The 23773-nt window shown below is 40.7% G+C and overlaps 1 protein-coding gene across 2 annotated transcripts in view; it reads right to left on the reverse strand.

The window, feature by feature from the left end:
* SLC35F1 (solute carrier family 35 member F1) overlaps window positions 1-23773 on the reverse strand; it is a 250545-nt gene that overhangs the window by 102259 nt on the left and 124513 nt on the right. For both annotated transcript variants that reach the window (XM_042795882.1, XM_032992853.2), the window contains exon 2: window positions 8233-8408. In XM_042795882.1, coding sequence (XP_042651816.1) covers window positions 8233-8408 — 176 coding nt within the window. The remainder of the gene's footprint in view (window positions 1-8232; window positions 8409-23773) is intronic.

A 23773-nucleotide genomic window follows, 5' to 3' on the forward strand; every position in this document is an offset into this window, starting at 1 on the left:
GCCTTGATTCTTTTACCTACAACATCTGTGACCCTATCTGAATCTGTGGTACAAATACAAATACATGCACAAGTGTTCAAACTGCACTTCCTCAGAGCTTGCTTGAGCCTGCCCACTCGTCTTTCTAGTGACAAGGTTTTTCTTCTCAAACAGGTACTCACAGACTTGTGTTCAGACTAGCACTGTGTTTGAAAGGCTGGCATAGCTCCTGGAAAAATGTGCAAGGAGGGAACTTCACAGGCTCAGCAACAAAATCTAAATCCTGATCCAAACATAAACGCAAATATGTTGCAGATTTGCCCCAAGTCTCAGATTTAGGCACTGGAATCGCCAAGAAAAGCATTAGAGTACAAAATGCCATACTGTGATCGCTTTTTGTTTCTGCTAAATTCCACTAGCTACCTGCGATGCTGCAGCTGTGAGCTGAGTAAATGTATCACCTCCCATTTTACTGCATCTGTGGTTTCTATTTATGGACTTCCTGGCATAGAATCGCCACATCTGGCTAAATATCTAAATGTTCCTAAAATGTATGTACATTTACCTCTAGGGTAAAAGTGTATTATTCTCAAGTAAAATATTCAGTATAGACATTGCCTCACAGCGATGATGCAACGTCTTGATACAAACATGGTCCATCACCCAGGACTTCAGACAGCCTGAAGCCTGGCATCCCTTTTAGGCTCACTGCACTTACTGCCTGTAAGATTTGCTCTCATAAAATATGCACGAGTCTTTGAACCATGGTGCAAATCTGAATGCTTTTTCTAGAAGAAACTGGCTGAGGGAATTAAGCTGGCAACCAAAAACATGATCGAGTCTGAACTTCCTGAACTGAGACCGACCTGAGCATCTGTATGTTGAATTGACTGATTTGAAACCTCCAGGGACTTTGTTGCAAGGAGAGGTGCCCCTAGTTCATTGGCAACCTTAGTGCAAATTCACTTCTTGTGGACAGGACCTCCCATTTCCTCATTCAGGTCAAGAGAATGCTAGAAGATCTCCCCCTTTTTTTTTTTTTTTTTTCTTCTTTTTTTTTGTCCCCTTGTCTGCATCAGCAGGCACAGGAAAAGAGGTGATCCTGTCCTTTTGCTCGATGCCGACTTGCAGCTTCCTTTGTCTTTGATGGCACAAAGGATACTTCTTTGAGCAGAAAGCTATTTTGAAAGCAACCTAATAAAACCAGAGGCGTCTCTGGACTGAAAGAGCTGCATCAGGGATCATGAGATGCTACTACAAAGAATGCTACAGCATGGAAGCTTGATTAGGCCTGTCCTTTATTGCTTTGGGGTCATCATGAGTGTATTAGTGTTTGCATCATTAAACTGTGACACACGGTGTTCATGCTGAACTGCTGCCACCTGCACCCTAAAGGAACAATACTTTCCAATTTTCAGTTTGTACGTGCTGTGGGACGTACATGATATATTCCAATGATACGAGGCAAGAGGACTGACTGTGCTGCTTTGGCCAGGATTTCCAGAAGGACACACCTGTTGTAACACGCGATGCGTGCTGTGGGTTCAGACAGCAGGTGCCTAACCTAACAATCAGGAGCACAGAACTGAGAATAAAAACACTAGAAAGGGCTGAGGTTTCTTTTGTGCCTTTACCCGCCAAAACATTTTCACTATGTTTGGTGCCAGGATTCCTCTTTGTAAGTGTTTATTTGTACCTTGCTAAACAGCTGGCAAAGCAAAATGCTCCTGATGAAAATGAAAACTGACTAAGCCCTGAGATACCCTGAGATGCCTGGTCCCTTATGTGGGTGGAAAGGAGAAGCAGGGCCAAAGCAAAAATGTGTCTGTCTGCTGGCTAGTGTAACAAGGACAGCTGACAATGAAAAACCCCAAGGTCTGAAAAAAAACACCAAACCTCTCCACTAGGAATAGCAAAACAAAACAAAGCAAAAGACAGAAAGGTCAAGTTTATTGGTTTTAACCCTGCCTTTGTATCACCAATGTGGTCTATAGTTTTTTTTACTGTCTTCCTACCAGCTATGTGGAATAAATCACTCTCTGTTGAAATTGCATCTGTTTGTGTATTATGGTTAAGGACAAGAGAAGACTTCATTGGACTGGGAAGGGAAATTCTGTGGTTTTGAGAAATTATTATAAAGAATAGGATCCCAAAGTCCTATATGAAAACTATCAGGAAAAGTTTAACACCTCACTGAATTGTAACCACCTACAGAGTAAAATAATAAAGGTTCACGTAATAGAGACAGCAGCAGCATTCAGCATTTTACAGCAGGAAATTTTTAAAACTCAGTTGAAAGTAGAGGGAAAATTCAAACACAAACACAATGAGTATGCAAATGGAACCGGACAGAAATCTGGCTTTAGTCCTACTGCTTTTTCTCTAGGTAGCTTGCTGTGGTGTCCATGATGTGATAGGCAAATCCCCAACACATAACACGTCATAATTCTTGCTCCTGTGAGCATGCTATCCAAAACAGAAAATTGGACGTTACAAAAAAGATCCCTGCAATTTGAAGTGCCTGTAAATAGCCAGCATTCCAGCTTCATTTCTCCTAAAGTACGGAATTCCCTCTGAATATGAAAAGGGCTCTTCAAAGCCCAGACAAAAGGACTGTTTGGCTGACCATTTTCATAATAAACATATCCCACACAGTTTGGCATCCCTAATTAGAAGCCCAGAGTAATTAGGAGAAAGTGCACTGCAGACCGCAAAGCGCAGCACAGCAGGGACACTCGGCAGTGCTGCTATGAGAATACAAAAAATCTGAAGGTCATTATTTTTCACTAGTCCCAGGCCATGCTCGCTGCCATGTTTCATTTTTAGAGCCCGGGGTTAGCCTGGCCCCCCGCAGCGGGAGGGCCAGGAGTCGCTGGGCCAGCTCGATGTGCCTTCCCCCGTGCTCCAGGGCGAACGCCACTGCCCTTTGCCACGTTTGCAGGCCAGGGTGTGGGCTGGGCCATCACCTCCAGGGACCGAGGACCACTTCTGTCACGGGCAGAGAAGCCCATAAAGCTGCTTGGCTGCAGCTTGTGCAGGCTTTGGTCGACACTGGAGGGATAACTGAGCTCCCTGTTCCACAGCAGAGGCACGAGCATACTTAGGAAACCAAACAAGGATGACAGGCATATTTTCTAATCAAAATCACTCCCTGTCATTCTCAGTGAACAGAAAGTCCCACACTTCTGAAGGCTTCTTCTTGAAAATGCTGGTGGGATCAGTGCTTTTCCAGAAGACATTTTTTGTATATTGTATCTAATACGGTTTGATCAGCTCAAATCATGTACTCTCTTTGTTTCCCAGGCATGTTCTTATGGGCAGTTGACAAAAAAAAAAGTGTTAATATTGAAGAAATTTTGCTACTTTTACTAAGTGCATAATACTAGCTTTCTGTTAATATAACATTGCTAGTGGAATGAAATTAAGTTAAAGAAGAGAAACTTACCTTTTCTATCATTCAATAAATAGCTGACAAGCACTGCAGTAAACCAGAGTAGTTCCTATACAGTGTTCTACTTTCCTTCAAGTAGCCTGTTTCAGTCAATTTTGGGGAAGTAGGAAGGATATTAGAGGTGTGTGTTCATGTATCCAAATGGAGATCCATATTTGAATAGCAGATAAATCAGGAATTTACTTATGACTGAGATACTAAGGTCATAAACCAATCCTAGATAGAAATGCATAAAAAAGAAGATTCCAGTAACAGGACTGCAATCCTTAATACTCTCACAGACTCTCTAGCTGACTCAGGGGCACAGATCACATCTGATTTTATGACAAATTTAAGACATTACAGTTACTCTAGAGAAAACCATATTTCTGCTGACATATGTTATAACCTTATCACTTAGCCTAGAAACAGAATTTATCCAGACATACACAGATACATAAAACCTATTCTGAACTAGCAAATTATTGGGCTGAAAATACTCGGTAACCTGTTGCACTAAAATTAAAGGAACAGCTTGCAATGTGGAGCGCTACTCACACAGAATCTGGCCCTTAAGGCTTTATGGTTCCCACCTGTTCAAACGACATCTCTATTGCTCCCTCATTTCTTGTTTTCCAGAGTAACAAAAAAATAGCAGTTTCATATTTTTTCTTTTATAATGATGTCTAGTAGATGTGTTGTTTTCATTTGTAGCATATGTGAGGTGGCTTTTAGAAGTAATTTATTTTTGGTGGCAAGCTGCTGATGCTTGCACCCATGTTGACTGTTAGTAATTAACACCTTCTGGTCCACTATGGACAATTTTCCACTTACTGCTTTTTAAGGTGTTAAAAGTAATCTCCACCAGCTCTAGGTCCCATAGCTCCATTTCACTGATAGGAGGCTTTTCTTTTCCTCAGTTAAAAACAACACACAACCCAAAGGAGTATCTGGAATTGTCCTGACAAGATTTTGTTAAACAGAATCCTCTGCCAACAAAGGGACTGAGCTGAGATAATACGTGTTAAAACCTTCTTCTCAACTCAGAGGTGTTACCATGGATGAATACAGGTTTTGGCTGTGAAAACAGGCATGAGAGGAAGTTACCTCAAGAGAAAGAATTGAGGAGGTCTTTATTACCTATTAAATTTTTGGCACATCAGCCAGATAAAACAATGACATTAATTGCCTTGTAATGGTGCATTAGTGACAATTTTATAGCACAGTTCTCATACAAAGAAAACTCTGAAAGAATTGTATTCAGACCTCAGCAGTGGTGCACTAATGAGCATTGGACTGGAAGATCTAGTGGATACATATTTATGGATAAGTGGCTTCTGGCATCTATGCATGCCTGAGCACGTGCATTCCTAACTGTGGAGAACCTCTGCACTCACCTCTTTGGGAAAATAGTAGCTTCAACTTAAATTTACATATAACCCAAAAAATTAAATTTAGCATTAAAATATCCAGAATAAAAGAGGGACTTTTCAAGATACCAGATTCATCACTTAACAGAAACTTTAGAGTTCAACTGATACAAAAGATGGTTGTTTTTTGCATCAGAAAAGAAAACAGTTTGGCCAAATTCTTTCCCTTTTCATGGCCACTACCTGAGTAGTATCCACATTTTAAGGCTCATGTGAAAATCTCACAAGAACAGATCTCCTTTAACACTTTTGTCACTGGTCATGAGAACAAAATTGCAATAATGATGAAAAGACTTACTCATGGACTTTCACTGCTTAAAACTGTTGAGTCCACTTTTACTGCCTTCAGACTGGTTCCCCATCTAGAGCCACATGACAAGCTTTTCCTTCTTTTTTTTTTTTGTCAACACTGGAATGAAGTTTAAAATACTCAGAGATTCTGGCACCTGCAGGACTTGTGCATCTCCTACAGTGTCTGATCACATGTGGATTCATTGCAAGGTGGTAGTCCTAATTTCTGCATCCACTAAAGGGCTTATTTTGGAAAAAAACCATCTTGACGCACAATATGAAAATCTAGTGGAAGCTGCTGGTGCCCATGGACTAACTTTAGCTGCTAGAAGCTGGGCATTTACTGCAGAAGGCTTTAGTCAGAACAGCTCAGGAATCAGGAGCTTCAATCATCTGCTAAGGATGATTTTCAGAGACCAGTGCAAATTCTACCTTTTCAGTATCACTCAGGGAGTTTTTATAGGATGAGAGGATGAACAGCGAAGGAAGGCTAAGCCAAAGGTGATCCACAGTAAATAAAAATTTGGAAGAAACCTCTACTGAAAGAAGTTCCTTATGGCTCAGGAAATTATAGTTTTCAGTCCTACAATGAATTAAGGGGTTTTTTGGCCACCTCAAGTGATGCCTCCTTAGCCAGTACGTTTCTGCAAAACCCCCAGAGATTAAGAAAGCAAGCAAAGAGAAAGACAAAGGGATGCAGTTATTTTTGACTACCAGCCAACTTACAGTGGTTTGATTTCTGAAGGAGAAAAGAGGATAATTTAAAGAATCTTAAATCTGGCATACAGAGTAGAACTGCACTTGAAAAAAAAAGCCTTCTGATGTTCCCAGCCTCAGAACAGAATCATCCCATATAAAATTAATATAATTATTATGTGATTTCCATCTGTTAACGAAGCCAAATGATTAGAGCTGCTAGAAAAACTGCCTCAGTGGAACAAACACAGATAATGAATTTGAATAAATACACAAGCAAAAAGACAATGTCAGGCTCAATCATTTGGCAAAATTAAATGCTGAGTAAATGAGTTGGCTGTGTAGTGCTATACTGTCCAGCAGAAATGTTATGCTGAGTGCCTGGATCATTGATTTCATTGCTTCTGTAGCCAATTTTGTTCTGGATTTTTTTGGACCAAACCATCTTTCTTTTTTGACAGCTCCTTTTCCAGACTATTCCATTGCTACCCTTTACGTTGTGCTCTGGTTGTTCGTATGGTCCATATTCAACCACAGGCCTGTTCAAACACCTTCCTCAATCCTCCTTGCTTGTCCAGAAAATATTTTTCACATATCCCTAACACTTTCCCTACTTGCTTCCAAAATCTATTTTACTGGCACAATAAATAGCTCTGAGAAACTCTCTTTACCCCACCACTGTATTTTTAAACAGTCAGAAATTTATAAAGTACAGTTTTAATACATTTGTTTATACGTGTAAAACAGAGCACTTGATAGCATTTTTGAAATGTCGATATATACCAGGTGTCAAACATTATTCTAAATAAACCCCTGTAATGCACAGCAGTATTCTGGCCCATATATCCTCTCACAAAATAGCATTTTCAAAAAAGAAATTCTATTTAAAAGTTATAGGGACTTGGCTTCCACAGTATCTAAATCAGTCCCAAGAAGGACATTTCTGGGACAGAACTTGTGAACATCTAGGCAATCCTACACTCAGAAGAATTATTTTTAAACACAGTTCTCCAGAAAGATGCTACGAATATAAGTTTTAAACTTTTTGCAGAGCGAAGCATGTGGTAATGTTTCCCCCTATACAAACTGAAACACCAAGACAGCGAAACACTGCCAGAGCAATCTCTCCTTATATAAGAGCTGACATTTCCTCCACAGATTGGCCTTCATCATTTCTGAAAAATGTCAGTGGAGACCACGGTTTATAAAACTTAAGTTGTAATACATTTAAGCACCTTGTGCTGGAGCACAGCAGTGTATTTTTGACTATTCATTTTTTGCATGGAAATTTGGAACACTTTATAGTATTGTATCACGAGACTGTACTATGACTGAAGAACACAAGCTTCAGGGTTGTTCCAAAATCATCAAAATATGTAACATCAAAGAACAATCCAAAAATATTTGTTCCTGTAAGAAAGCATGAATCTCTTGGTATGCTGATAAATGTACCATGGCCTAATACATTGTGTAGTTCTTTTCCTCCACAGAGCCCTTCTCTCCTTATGTCAGGAGAGTTGAGTCAGGAAAGCACATGACATTTTTTTTCTTCTATTTTGCTTCTAATGCACATGTTCAGTGGAGGTGAATAAATAAAACGATTACAAAAAAAGAGTGGGTGAGAAATGTACTTAAATGCATTTATCTCCCACAACTCCTCTAGACATGAAATCTCAAAAAAGGAGGGATGAGCAGGAAAGGCACAACCCCCCCAATATTACATAAAGACCATCAAACAGAGGATCATTTCATACACAGTACAAAAGTGTACTATAATGCTTTTCTCACTTTGGAGGTCAGATTGGTTACACAGGCCCTGTCGCAAAGCAGTGGCAGGGCCACAGAGCTGCTCTGCCCAAACAGCACCCCAGAAAGACATCATCCTAAATTCCCTCCCTTCATCTCCTACTTCCCAATGGCTAAAAACTGGCTGCTATTTTTTTCTAATAGGTGAACTACTGAATTGCCATCATCAGCAACTAGGACTAGTGAGCTCTTCTTTGCTTGCATCTGAGCTTTCCTTAGCCTACATAAGATGTAAAGCACATTAATATTGCTAGCAAGGCATGCAATTATATCCAGAATGAACCCCGAGTGTTTGGTTGTGGTGCCAGAGAGGCAGGTGTAAGAGGAGCATTCCCATAAGAACAGTTAGAAAGTCTAAAGTACTGATGTTTCTTTTTGCTTTTAGGTAGCACCACTATCCTTGACATCTACAGATACACTCCTTGCTAATGAAGATTTGTTGTTTTTTTTTTTTTTCCAGTTCAACCAATATGTATTACTAAGCAATGTAAATATGTAACAAATATTAGTGGGATATGTGTCTAAATCACATTGCTTGTTGTTTTGCCAACGCCTTTATCCTCGCTGTTTTTTACAAAACAGTTTCAGAGATGCACTTACCTTGTCTGACAGCTAGTGTTGTTGTGTAGACCAAGAATAGAAGGATATAATTGAGGAAGCTCTGAAAAACAGGTGTGTTGGCATGGAAGTCTTCTGACAAATACTTGCTTGTGAGACCAATGCCACAGATAAGGAGGGAGAGTACCTGGCCAAGCGCCACAGACAGCAAGAGATCCCTAAAAGGAATGAGAAAAACACAGACATAAAACACTCAGCCTCCTCACCATGGAGGAAATGCTCATCCTCTTCCAGGAATCACATTTGGCTGTGCTAAGAAACGGGAAGAAACACGATGCTTCAGTCAATGAGAGATCTGCTGGGTGTAGCCAACATAACATTTCCATTATTTCTGCTCTTATCATGGGCTTAAACGTTGCCCAAACACACTAGCTTTTATTCACATATTAAACAACAGCAGATGGTACATCTCTACCATTTAATTTCGCATTTCACATTTCACAAAGGAATGATAGTTTAAATCAACCAAAATACAACACTGATTCCTTCAAGCATCTTCCCCAACAGAAAGACCCAGGAGTATCATTTAGACAGAGCACAAATCACAGCTCTTCCAGGACTTAGTAGCCACAGAGAAAAAGCAGAAAAAGGATTTTATCATGTTTCCTCAGCAACATTGATTTACTGTATAACTTCCTTCCCTTATTTCATTTCCATTTCATCATATAAACCATTCTTTCCATCTACCATGCAAATATATGTATATTTTCTTTCATCTTTGTCACCATTTACTTCCTCTTCTGTTTGGCAGGAGCAGGAGGTTCCACTTTTTCCCTTCCTGTCTCCTGCTTCTTAAAAATGTATTTTCTGCTTTGGCTTCTTGCTTCAATCTGTTTTTCTTGACTTCAATCCCCAGTCTCCTCTGCATTCCCCTGTTACAACATTTCCCATTCTCTCTCCCCACAGGTCTCCAATAGTTGCTCCTTTTGTGCATGTTCTCTGCCTTCCTACAGTTTTCTCCCCTTTGCTCAAGAAACCGCTGTATCTGAAAGTGCTCTTCCCTCCCAACTATCTTCCTCTCTTTCACTCTTCTTGCAGAATTTATTAAGTAATCGGTACTGGGTTTCTGTGGTGTGCTTTTCTGGTGGCAGGGGGCTACAGCGGTGGCCCCTGTGAGAAGCTTCTCAAAAGCTCCACCGGCTCCAGGTTGGACCCAGCTCTGGCCAAGGTCAAGCCAATTAGCAATGGTCATTATGGCCCTGCGAGAATGTATTTAAGAAGGGGAACCTGAGAGGGGGCAGGGACTCGTGAAAAGGAATTGGGAGAAGGATGGACACCGAGGTCAGTGGAAGGAAGGAGGAGGCTGTGGGAGAGGTGCGGCCGGAGCAGAGACCCCTGTGCCCCATGGCGAGGCGGCAGGGCCCCCCCCCTGCCACCCCTGGAGGGCTGCGGCGGAGCAGAGGCCGACCTGAAGCCTGAGGAGAAAGCCGCTCACGGACGGGTGTCTGTGCTTAAAGGAGGCCGGGACTCTGAGGGGAGAAGCGGCCCCCGCTGTTGTGGTTCGGCGCTGGGAGAACGGCAACGCGCGGGGGGGACCCACGCTGGAGTAGCTTGGGAACGGCCGCGGCCCGTGGGGAGGACTCGCTGTGGAGAAGGTTCCTGGAGGGCTGTCTGCAGTGAGAGGGGAGCCCCGGGGAGCAGGGGGGGATGTGTGGCAGTCACCCCCCATCCCAAGAAGGAAGGAGCAGGAGCTGGCTGTAACCCCCATCCCCTGCCCCCTGCGCCGCTGGGGGAGGAGGGAGAGACACTGGGAGCAGAGCTGAGTCTGGATAGAAGGGAGGGGTGGGGGGAAGGTGTTTTTGGATTTGGTAGTGTTTCTCACTGTCCCACCTTGTCTGTTAAGTTGTTTTTGTTAGCATTTGAATTAAAGTGATATTTTCTTTTCTTCCCCTAACAAGTCTGTCTTTTTCCCATGACCATATGGGTGAGCTAACCCTCCCTGCCCTTAGTCGGATTCTTTGAGCCATTTTTGCTTCATATTCTCCTTCCCATTTCTGATGGGGGAAGGGGCGAGTGAATGGCTGCGTGGTGTTCAGCTGCCCTCTGGGCTCAAACCACACAGCCCAATTCAGTCCAAACAATCCTTCTTTCCCAATTTGTGTCAGAGGATCTCCTATACCCACAGCACAGGAATATGTGTATTTTTAAACTACCCTTAAGAGGCTTCCCAGGTTCCCCATGTGTCAGTACTTTCATGCTGACCAGGCCCACTCCACAGCTACACCTTCGCATGCAGAAGCATGAAATGCAAAAGTGTTGGCCTGGAAGAGAAGCAAGCACAACAAGCGCAAGGGAGAGCAAAAGGACATCCAAAGGGGACATCTAGTCCAATCCCTGCTGGCTGCTGCTGCTGTCACCAGCCCCCCAGAAGAGCAGGGCTCTAGGTCCCTGGGGGGACCCGCGAAAGAGAGGGGAAGGTGGGAGAGGAGTGAGCTCTGCAGTGTCTCATTAGAGCCTGATACAAGGAAAGGGGATTAGTCAATCCCAAGGGAGTAGAGGAAGGAGGGCAGCACTCTGCTCAGCTGTAACAATATTTCATATGTGTTCTTCCCTGCCAGACAGTTAAAAAATAATTGCTTCAAGGCTGCTTTGCTTTCCCTGACAGATTTCCCTGACCTCGGCTGTGCATATTCGGCAGCGACGAGCATCTGTGCTCCCGCAACAACTTTCCTGGTAAACTCAAGTGTCAAATTTGTTTCCCATTTTCTCATAAACAATCCTCCCACTAATGTGTCTCGGTGTCAGTCATGGTGTGATTCAACCAAACAAACACCGGAAAGCTCAGGAGGCTGGGTAGTTATATTTGTCTAACATACCTTGCTGACAAACAGCCTGACATAGCTAGTAAGAGAACAAACTTTATTGTGCTAAACCCCGTGTTTTGATGGGAGACTGCCGGGTAAGTAGCAAGTAAGACTCCACAACTGCTGCCTCCACTTTCACATTACTCACTCTACTGTGAAACATAACCATGGGAAACAAACATACTTCACAGAGATGACATCTGAGACTATAATGTGAATTCTGCCAAAACTATGGATACTCAGTTACCTGCTATGCTGTTGACGTCGAATAGGAAATTTGAATAGTGACCGCAATTTAAAACCACATATTAATCTTGTAAACTTGTTTACAATCCTTCATTTAGCTGGATAGTATTTCCTACATCCTTATTCAGCAGTGAAGTTTCACACAGGTCTGTCCTCTTGCCTACTGAAGTTTTTCCCATTTTATTTCATTAGTAAATTAAATGTTTGCAAATCTGTATCTCTAAATGTGTTACCCGCTTTACACAGGGTGCTGGTGGTTATTAGCTGTTCTCTCTATCTCAGCTATGACCATAAGCAAATGTTGCATTACATCCATTGTGGGTCTGTATCTCTTCTGGAAAAAAGCATCTTGAATCCTACTTATATTTACAGAAAGCTAAATGTATCCTCACTCATGAAAGGATTTTCCCAATAATATATTCCTCACTCCATATGTCAGTTAGCTGTTGGACATCACTAATCATTACATTTTTTCAGCCCGGTGGGAAGTTTGATGAGGTTTTATAAAAGGCATAACTTTTTCATCTCAGCTCCCTATATTCAGGTGTGTCACCAGGCCTAACCAGGCAGTACTGACCTCTGTACTAAAAACCCAACCGACAAAAAATGAAAAACACCAGGTAATTTTTCAAGGTTGTAAATGATAACTATATCCCTCTCCAGAGTACATTTTTATTCTGTCATTGCCACTTTGCAATTTATAAAACATATTTTTTTCATAGCTGATTCATTGGCAAGTCATTCAACCACATCTGCAAGTGGCAGTTTTCCTAAAGAGTTCAAGCAGCTGTCTACAGTCTTTTATATATATATATATATATATATATACATATATATATATAGCTTGCCCTCAGCTTCTATATTTTACATTTCATAAACATACAAACAAGAAGGTAATTCAAGGTAATTCAAATTTAATGATCTCCTTCCTAAGAGGTCATTTAGAACAGCTTTCTGTGTCTTCTGTGAATTACAAAATATGTAAAAAATTCAATTCACTATTGTATTACTGAAGTCATCAATGAAGACAAAGGGTAATTAGGAGCTCAGTAAAAACAAACATGGACAAGAATAAAGGCTATGAACCTGAACACCTCCAAGTCTGTAGATAAAAGTTGGATGTGGATCAGAGTATAATCTCTGTAGCTTGGAATAGACTTTAAGTAAAAATTGTCTTTGGGATAATAACAGAATGTAAAAAATCCAGAAAACTACTTTGTGGAAGACCAGTGCAAGCAGTACTGTCAACGTCACCGACTTTCAAAACACTGGCTGCATAAATGGTATTGAATACGTACTTTTTGTCTCTGATTTTTTGCACATATTTGGTATTTTTAATTATGTAAGAAAACTCATTCTGAAATCAAGCTGTTCTGTTTGTCCTTCAATCAAAACTTAGTTCAATTATCATAGGTGATATATGACACAGAAAGATTAAACTCTTCTTTTATTCTTATCTCGTCAGTGTAAAGAGTAGCATAAGTTACACGTTTAAACAGAACTAATTCAAATGTCCATGAAGTGTTCAGACTTCAAGCAAAGACGATCCACTTTATACAGTATAGACGTCCATTTTATACAGTATAGTTATTCCTAAGAATGTTCATGACCACATTGACTCTCCTGCTTTACCTAAACATATGCCCACTACAGATAGGAATGACACGTAGCAGCACAGAAGATTTAGTATGCTCCCCTTCTCTCATTGGTATAGGCTGCAACTGACACTAACCATTACCATGCAAAACAAATGAAATGAATAAATAAGAGGAACCAAAGCACAAGATCACTAAAATGCTGATTTTTGCCCTGGGTGAATGGAAGAGAACAACTCATCCCTCTCTAAGCAGAAAAGTAGAAACAAATCTTAAATTATTTGTTTTAATTAGTGACAATGTCAGCAGCAACAAAGAATAATACAATAACCAGTATAAGATGCCTGAATTGTACAGAAAATGCCTGATAGCATTATCTGTATTTCATTTTTCCAGCCAACAATGATCTAATAATACAAGAGTCTTAGCTCCTGAGCCTTTAATACCTGGATAAGAATAATAATAATATAGCCATTCTTTTTTAAGAAGAAGCAGCAAGCAAACATTGAAAAGAAGCTTTCAGTGTCTGTGGAAAACCTACTACTTCTTTTAGACAGAGCAAAAAGCAACTAACTCACTTCTGTCATCTCCGGCACTCATTAGTATCTTTCCTAAATATAATAATGTTGAAATATGCAACATGGTTCCTATCTGCAACACTTTCTGCTTTGGTTTTAATACCCTCTACCACCCAAAGACTGGCACAAAGGATGATTTCTTTCCTAAGACTGTGGTCTATCATGCTGGCTTCAGTAGTACATTCATTCACTGAAGACATAACATTCATTTATATCTTGAAGAAAAGCTGTATGGTTTGAGGGCCTTCAAACAGAACACCAAAAAGAGTCTCACTACAAACAGCTTTATAAAAGTGAGGTTTTCTGCCTTTCAGGGTCCAATTTCTCTTTAGTTGAGTGCTATTCTATTTCTCTACTTGTATTCTATTTAAATCAAAGTAAAGCAATTCTTCAGAAATCCCATTTTCCCTCACTAAGATCAACAGCATCTTCTCAATACCAGTCAAACAAGGGAAAGATCTTCATCTTGTCTCTAAACTTTCATATCATGAATGTATAGAATCATAGAATCATTTAGGTTGGAAAAGACCTTTAAGATCGAGTCCAACCGTAAACCTAACACTGCCAAGTCCACCACTAAACCATGTCTTCAAGCATCTAGCCACTACATGGATTTTAAATACCTCCAGGGATGGTGACTCAACCACTTTCCTGGGCAGCCTGTTCCAATACTTGACAACCCTTTCAGTGAATAATTTTTTCCTAATATCCAATCTAAACCTCCCCCGGTGCAACTTGAGGCCATTTCCTCTTGTCCTATCAATAGTCATTCACTAATACAGAGCAAATAGAAGACATTTTCCTCCCATAAACCACCAATTTAAGGTCTGCTCTTTCAATATTTTTGCTTGACTTAAAATCCTGCACTGGAACCTATCAAATTCATTTCACTGTAGCCATGCTTGCTAGTTAATCTGTCTAATGCTTCCTGCTAAGTCAGATGGGTATTTTGAAGAAGTAGATCAGAATTACTCCTACGCCTCCAGGCATCTAACTGCTAGGAATCTACCACAGGTTTTTCATGATATCCTAACAGAAATTAAACAGTATTTCTTTACTGCCTCTTTAGAACAGAGCCAGAAGACAAAGCCTCATCTTCACATTGGGACCCATTTAATTCTGTTTAAATGCCTGGGCTGGTAGATGCTGTGCATCATTTTTACTTGCTCCTCCAGGCACGCAGAAATGTCTGTCACTTGAGTTTCTCCTTGTTTATCAGCCATGATAATGCCATAAACTTCCGAAGGCAAGCATTCTCACATCAAAGAACTTTGAAGCTAGTGCTTGGTTCCTAGCATACACACACCGGCATGATATAAAGTACTAAACAGCTATCCTCAGGTTCTCCTGTAATTATTTTTCATAAAGTTAAAACATTCAGCTTCGACTATTAGTTCATTTCCATGTCCTCCCCAGAATATTAAAACACCACTCACAACACAAAATCAGTGCAGTGCCACATTCAGAAGGGGCCACACAATCACAGCTGCTGTACGCTGGAGAACTGGTGACATGCAAAGGGTAGCCAGGTGATTTAAACATTTGGGCCTGGTTTATTCTGATACCAAATCCTGTTTTAAAGCGCTCTCCATGTCAGTTTTCTTTTAACTTAATTGCTTTTCCTGCTCTCTTTTGTACTTTATTTGGTCTCTTTCCACTGATAGGTCCCCACTGCATCACTCAGAAGAGTACCTTAGAGGGTAAAGAACAGAGGCTACCGCTACTTTTAATCTCTAGCATGAGGTGCGTTAATCCTTCAGCGTGGCACAGGCTCCAGCAGACAAGAAATTAGCAGTCTGTTTCCTGAGCTGAGGTCTCACTAGAGGAATGCATCTGCAAAGGCTGCTCCACAGCACTGTTAGAACGGGCCTGCAGGCAGGACCACGCTTTCCCCGTGACGGTAATGACTGCTATACAAAGTTATCGCTCCAAATGTTCCAAGCATGTATTTAAGAAAACAAAGCAGATACACTTCATTTAGAGACTGATTACTGCTATGCCATAGTGAAGTTGATGATGTCTGTCACCGTGCTGTGATTTTGCCAAGCTTCTTCACTTGAGTGCACTTTAGTGTGTTTCTATAAAAGCGGAAGGAAAAATAAAACAAGATCTTAAAAACTTCGATTCAAAGTGAGCTGAAGTTATTCTCCTATAAGAAGACAATCAAATTTATTTAAATGCTTAAAGTTGGATGTGGAATCTTATCTTAAACACCTGTCCATAGAAATGTTGACACATGTTAACACAGAAAAAGCAGGAATAGCACACATGTCAAACCCTCAAATACTAAGCCCCTCTAGGATGTGGCTGCTTCCACTGCAGCCAAGTTCCTAAGTTCCCACACCACTCTGCATTTGAATAGCTGCTTAATGAGGATATGGACATTATTTCCATATTTTGCCATTCGCACTTAATGCACACATAGGCAGCTTGTGAAAGAATAACAAGATGCGGTAAAACTTTTTTCAGGACAATCAGCTGAGCTCTCATTGAACGCTAAAGCTGCAGATTTTCTAATAGGTCTTAAGCATATGAAGCCTCCTATTAGTCCTGCATTACTCTGAAATCAATTTCATATAGAGAACAAGATTCTACACTCATGGAAACTTACCTTTTCTTATTCTCCCATTATTCCAACACTGTTACACAGGAGAGAAATTCTACAGGTTGGAACATGCAACCCTTCCCTCCTCTCCGACTCTCTCAGTAAGACAAGGATGGCAGCAAGTATCTTCAGTGAATGCATCAAAGTTGCTGCATTCTGCTTTACAGCAATTTACAGAAGTAGTCACAATATTCTATAACAAAACATTCATAGCACTAAAGAGCAACTAAGTTCCCCCACAAATATACGGATAATAACACCATTGTCATATGTACCACATTTTATTCTATTAGTCAACTATTCCAATAGCGTACTTTCTCCACAATCATTCTAGATGATGTCTCAAGAAAATATAATGGTCTTGAAGGTCTAAACAAAGGATTTTTTTACTACTTCTGGCAAGGAAGAACAAACTGACCTAAAATATTTTCAGAATATAGGCATCAAGTCATTGCTGAAAAGTGAAATACCAAAGCCCGAATCGCAGCTAAACCATATAAAGCTGCATTAAAATATTAATAACTGTAATATTAACCTACAAATCAGAGAGTGAAATCCATGCAACAGCAAGTCTATCCATCACTTAATTCCTACTGAGTCATTCTTTTGAAATCTTCAGTTGCACTTAAATGATGTATAGGCTTTGTACTGGATGTCAGCACAAAGCGTGAATTTTCTACACATCGAGTTGCAGAGTACCTCAGGCTCCCACTGACACTCAAAAGAAATGCAGATTCTCTGCAGTATCTTGAGAGGATTAGCTCTTTATTTTCCAAATGTGAACACTTTAATCTCTTTATGAAAGGGCAGCACTGTGGACAGCATGCATCTAAAATCTTCAGGCTGGCCTGAAAAGCTCCAGGCCTTGACACCCTAGGCCTTATTTCTGAAGAAAAGCTAGTAGAGGAGTGAAACACTATACCCACGACTTCCTCATCTGTTTTCTGCTCTGTATTCCAGCTAAGCTAAAAATGACTTTTTTTTTTTTTTTTTTCTAAAAAAAACCCCAAGGCTTTGAGCCCCTCCACGTGTGCCAGAAGTACAAAACTCCTTGCTGCAATTAAAAGTCTTTATGCCTTAAGCTGGGGAGAGCAGGGAGCTCGGTGCCTTCTTGCTCTTGTTGCCCTCCCTTGCCATCTGCCCAGCTCTCCACCACCTCCTTACTTACACTGCAACTCTGGACCAAACTTTATAGCTACCTTCCTCAGTGGAGCCAAGCTCCATATTGCATGGTATCGGCTGTACCTGCACGCTCCCGGTTACACGCGATGTTTCTGTAACAAGCCACTGACTTGGATGGGCCCCAGAGGAGGGAATTGGGGTTGTTTTTTTCCTTCGGTGGCCCCAGGGAGACGGCTGCGGGGACGGCAAGGCCTGGCCAGGCAGAGGAGAGTCACCACGCGAAGCCAAGGGTTGCGGCTCCCGTGGCATTCCAGGGATGGCTGTGAGGAACAGCGAAGGGACAGCCAGACCCGGCCACGCGGACGATGCTTCCCAAAAGTCACTGCCCTGACTGGAAGGACACACTGGGCAAGGGGAGAGCTGCACGCATTTCTTATCCTTCAACTTCTGGCTTTCCTAGTTGCTTTGAGGTTTTTCTATTTAAAGCATTAAGGTTCTAATTTCTATTCAAATACGACTGCGCTTGAATTTAAGAGCCTTTTGGGGAGCTCGCTAAAATTCAAGGTCTAGGTACATCTGCCTCAAAGCTGTGGCTGACTCAGGCTCTGCTGCTTTTAAGTCACAGCTTGAGGGACCAGCACAGATTGCTGGCTTTGAATGAAAACAAAGCAGAATCATATTCAGCAAGTCTTGGGTGTCTCTGGAGCAGTTTCTTTAGATGAGATCTTACCTAATAAATTTCCCAACTCTTGTATATTGCCAATTACAGCAATTCTTGAAAATACGTTTCATTTATGATGAGCTTTTATCCCAACTTCACACACACACACACACACACACACACACAAATACGTGTGTTTTACAGTTCTTTAATAATAAAGGAACTGGATTTTTTAAAGACTATTCTTACACAGATAAAACTTAACCCTGCACTTAATATTTAGCAATATACTGCTGCGACAATCTGCTGCACTGACTATAAGTGCAAAGAAGGCACTTTTTTTTTTGGTTGGTTTTTTTTTGGTTTTATATATAAGAAATACATTTTAAAATAGAAAAGAAAGTGTGGTGACAAAATTTCCATTATCTTGATGGAGTCCAGTGGTAAATCATTACAGACAAATTAGATGTGGGGGTTAGTGCTGGTGCAACTTGTTAATAGCTTCATCCTACCAGTGAGCCAACAAAGAAAATAAGCAAGTTTATCCTAAACACCTGCCCAAGTTTTGAAGTTGCCAGCTGCCTTCCAATCAGCAATCTTCTTGTGCTTTTTCTGCTATGAATCACAGGAGCACCACAGGCTTTTTCTCTTCAAGAATTAAGGTCTCTCCATATACTGTTCTTGGCAACTTCCCAGTCTAAGGAGCACTGGATAGACTGAAAATATTCCAATCTTTATGATGAAATCAAAAATATAATTACAGGTAACCATGTGATAAAAAAATTGTATTTGAGGTTATTCTGGCCAAATAAACTGACTGAAACAAGTTGCAGCCCATACATTTTTATAAATTGTCACTGTCTACCCAGGTATGACTAGAGAAATTAAGACTCCTAGATCTAAAGATTTCACCTAGATTAGAATAATAAATGACACAATTAGCCCTCCACGCAAGGGCTTACAAAACTAGCTACAAACACTAATTGAGGAATATGGTACTTTTAAACAAGTAACACTTCTTCCATAATTTTCCAGAAATTAATTTAAAAAGTGAGATTTCTGGTCTTAGAATAAGGGACTCAAGTATGGATTAAGAGTGAGCTGTAATTTCTCAGGCTAGAAGTCCATATGAAATATGCCAACTACTAAAAATATTACATTCTAGCCTATGAAAGAGAGGCAGTCATTTGGATCACACTTATTTTTATAATTCAAGAATGAAGCATACAAATAGATGTCTTTTTATGAGATAGATATTTGTTCTTACTCTGTTCCAAATGCAAGAGTCTGAGCTTTCAGCTGTTGGAAGAAACTGGGACGCGGAAGGACTGACAGCTCTCTGTCTCTTGGAGAGAATGAAGTTCTCTGTTAAATTTCATTAGTTCATCTTACTTGCAGTGGTTTTTATGCCTGAGGCTCGGGACGTTATAAATACAGTGACGAATATCTTTAGATAATATGAGAAGCAGTTTTAAAAGTTTCAGCTCAGTTAAGATCATCATTAGCTCCCGGTTTTCTCAGAGGAGCCGAGAGCCTACAGTAATAGACCTGAATGATTCCCAGCATCAAGAAAAATAGCTCACTAGTGCCCTAAGAAGTACAACATCACTTCTTATTGCTCTCTTGCCATTACTGTACAGTGCTAATACCGTTTAAACTGATGGGGGTTTATGGACTAAGTCTTACAGCTATTGAGAGAGAGTTGATAAAGGAGGAGGTGAAAAGCATTACAGCTCCTGCTATGCCTCTGCCACTGATAAGCCAATCTTGATTGAACACGCTGATGGAAAACAAGTTTAAATTACTCAAGATTCCTCAAGTGATAGATCCCACTGTAACTTAATTCAGCGTAGTCAGAAACAAGAAGTATGGGCTTGGAAAATTTGGTAGAGTTCCTAGAAAATGGTATGCATGTGAGTCAGTATGGCATGATGGATGATTTCAGATTTTTCCTGATGCTCCTGAAAATTGAGAAAGTTGTTCCTGAATTTCTGTCCCTGTAAAATGCAGAACTCTAAGTGTATGCACTTTTGAATACTGGCTGGGCATCTACAATTAGGCACCTAAAGCAATTATAGTTTATTTGTTTGTCCAATAAAATTAGAGGCTAAAAAGTGACAGGTATGAATATTGAAAGTGCAAAGGTGCATCTATGAAGATCATTGCTGGCTTTCGGAGAACTAAAACCACTAGTTCAATTATTACAAAATGTAGAATTTTAAATATTTTTTTTAATATCAGCACATCTGCAAAATTCAGATATTAAATAACAATGACTTTATTCTAGAACCATTTAACATCTAATGTAAAAGTTTAATTTAAAAATCAAATTGATCTGCCTGGATTTGGCAAAATCTTTTTCTTGGCTAAAATGAACTGTATATAATGGTTCAGAACACAACTATTACTTTTTTTATTTTTGCAACTTTTCTGGAAATTATCAATGATGTTTTCAATAACACTGAAACACAGAAGAACTGAAAAATCCCAGCTTCAGTGGGCCATGCTTTCTCCTCAAGTAGGCATGTGCAACTCCCATAAATTTGAATCTTCTTTACAGTAAGTTCCAACTATCATCTGCATGTTTGAAACACGTAAAAGAAACCTTACGAAAAATGTCCTTAAATTGGCCTCTGCATATTGGCCCCTCAGTTGCACCCCTAGTATGGAAAGACAAAGGATGCCCACGTTAGCATTTCACTGAGGATGGCACTAAGCTGCTGCACACTTTCCCAAATCTCCAGCTATTTCAAAGAAGAGATGCTCACGTACCTGTGGCTCATTCTGACTTCCAACTCTTCAAGGCCCTGACCTTCTTACACTTTTTCCCACATGTGGGTTAGAACTGCTGCTGCCTCGTTCTGCAGCCCCTCAAGCAGGAGTAATGCTCAAAGTTGCTTGCTCATGGACATTAAAATTTTATGCTTTTTTTTTTTTTTTTCCCAACAGTTCTCTAATGCACAGAGGCCAGGATCTTCCCCTTTTGGGTGAGTGTCTTTCTCTACTCTCAGCTTGCCTGTGAAGCCTGCATACTTCATTTCATGGTGGCAAAAACTTCATCAAGGAGGAACAGAAAACAGCTCCATCAGATCTACCTCTAATCTGGTGATTAATACATCACAGGAGGTAAAATATTTGCGTTCAAGTCCTTAGAATGAGACCATTGAAGTCACTTAGGCAAAAAATTTAAGGGTTTGGCTATTTCACACAGCTGAGTACCATTTTCTGGAAAAGAAGTCTGTGTTCCAGCTCCAGAGGAACTGAGGAGGCACAGCTGGAGAGTGAATTCCTGGTTTAGGAAAGTAACTACCCCAGGGCTGCAGCAATGAGGGATTTCAGTAGGCTACACCCTTCCTGGCCCAGCTGATTTTGAGTGCCCTGCTTACAGGACTTGAAAGGTGTTGAGTTTTCTTCTATGTCTGCTACTGGTCCTATCTAAAAACAAGGTCCCTCTAAGGTATTTCAAGTTCAGTGCCCAGAACTGAGAAGTGATAACCCATGGTTGCTTTCATAGGTCCTCTCTACCTTTCTACTTCTGTGATATTGCAGGTCTGCAGAACGGAAGCTCTCAGTGAAAAGGGGCCATTGCAAAGCCAGCCTCCTCAAAGGGATGTGGAGTGCAGGTACCTCTCCCTCTCCTTGCTTTTGCTTCTGTTGGTTGCTCACTACACAGCAGTGATGGCCATTACCCAGCCAAAACTACAAGGGAGGTCCAAACTTCTGCCTCTGTGTTTAAATTTCTATTCCATATAATTCAGAAAGTCAAAAGATATTTTGAGTGGAAATTACAACTGGAGAGAATTCACCTCCTGCTACATGAAAAGTCCAGCTATCCGCAACACCAAGTTCTTCATTTTTAGGTATGTGTGCAATGGTTCTGGCTTACTGCTCTACCCTTAGGCTCAAAGATAAATCTCACCCTTCCTCTCTTCCTTTCAATTTGGTGAAACAGCATGACTGCCTCTGTCAACACTGTAAATTTACTACAGACCTGACATGCAATGATGGAACAGGCTCAGTTGAAAAAACATAAGGGCACTGCTCCCATTTTTGCCGTTTTAGCAGAGTTTAAAATTGCAAGGTGTTTGAAATAAAAACCAAATGTGAATGATCTGGAAAGGTGTCAGCTGCAGATTTTTAGAGGGTCAGGACTGAGAAATTCCTAGCCTGCAGGATCCTGCTGTGGTGCCAAATGTACGACCAAAGCCACCAATGACCTAAAAGATGAGAATGATGACTCACTTAAAGTAAAATGAAACCTGTGAAGAAAGGGGAGCTGTAAGGTCCTCTTGCAGGAGATAAACCAGGTCTGACATTTTGACAAGAGCACTGATCTGCCAATGCTCCTTGCCTCCGAGGTTGCTTTACTGCAATTTCTTTACAATACTAGCATCTATATTTTGGATATGCAAGAAAAGAAAAGCAAACTCAGTCACGTACAATAGATATTCTTAGTGGAATGTGGGTGTATTTTTGCCTTCCCAGCACTGAACTGGCAACAACTGGGCTGTAACCAGGCCACTGAGGATCTCCAGAACATGGATCAGAATCAACATCCTGCTGCTGTAAATGAGATCAGCCTCAATGAGCCTTTCCCAGCTTATGCTGGGAAATTAATCTGCAACCACACTACTCTCCTGAAGGTGGCAGGGACAGAGGATCTCTTGCCTCCCAGCCATATACAAGGTGGTCACAACCTTCAGCTGGCAAAGTTGATTTTATTTCCCCTCCCAGCACAGTTTAGATCTGTGATTGAAGCGAAGAGAGCAGGGGGGTCAGTCTGATAGTTGAAATGGAAAGTGTGAGGAAAAGTCGGGGATTAACAAATTTTCTGTGCATGCATGACATTTGAGATACTCTGTACTATAGCTTTACACAGGTACTGTTACAAAAATACATGCATAAGCCCACCATTAGCATTAAAAAGAAGAGGAAGAATTTCTGTGTTATTCAGTAGCATTTGCTTTCCAGAAATCACCCCTCTGAAAGGCATCTAAGGCTGTAGTTATAACTAAAGGATGAAATTCCAGCCTTAGCTCTCTGTTTCCTTGCCTTTCGGAATCGAAGTTAGCCATTAAATAGGATTTCACTGCAACAATGTGCATTTCATTTTCCAGTCAGGTTTTTTTTTTTCTTTCCTAGTAGGAAATCAAGAGAAATGGAGAAAAGGCAAAAATTATCTCGTAAGCTGCATGAGTGAATCAAATGACATACCCATCATATACAGCACACACACTGGGTTAAGGGATTATATTCATGCAGGCCATACTGCGACACAATTGTAGGTACCTTAAATAATGCTTTTGAGCAACATGAACTGATTCATTTGTGTGTGGAAGGGATTATCTGACAAGGGCCATACGGGGATGTAAAGCACCGAAATACTTTGTAGATGTAAAAAAATAAATTAGCTTTTAATATGCTTCCTTAGTTTACTTATGGATTAAACTAAATTTTAACTCAATTGTAATTAAATTACTCTGTATAATTCAAATGGTTTTGTTTATAAAACACATTTTGAACAAAGAGATCCATGTTTATATCTGAGTTAAGCAGGTGCAGCTGATTTGGGAGCTCCCACCACCGGTGAGATGGGGCTCCCCATGACTTGGGAGCATGCTTTCCTAAGGCTGCTGCACTCACCCCTCAGCTCCCCACAAGGAAATTCGGCTGTGGGTCAAAACATCCTGCTGGCCTGCCCAAGCAGGGGCAGGGAAATCCAGAACAAGACCAAAAGGTTGTTGAGAATTGTGAAATATAACAAATATGATTTACCGAATGGGACATCATTCTGCAGTTTCAGATTCTGTTCTTTATAAAGAAGATTTCTTTTCTTGGTAAGACAGATGGAAAGGACATCGTAGAAGACTATTTGCAGCTGCAAAAACATCTTTACCCACAGAAACCAAATT

Source organism: Tyto alba, unplaced genomic scaffold, assembly GCF_018691265.1.
Source record: "Tyto alba isolate M040663 unplaced genomic scaffold, T.alba_DEE_v4.0 Super-Scaffold_22, whole genome shotgun sequence".
Classification (NCBI taxonomy): Eukaryota; Metazoa; Chordata; class Aves; order Strigiformes; family Tytonidae; genus Tyto; species Tyto alba.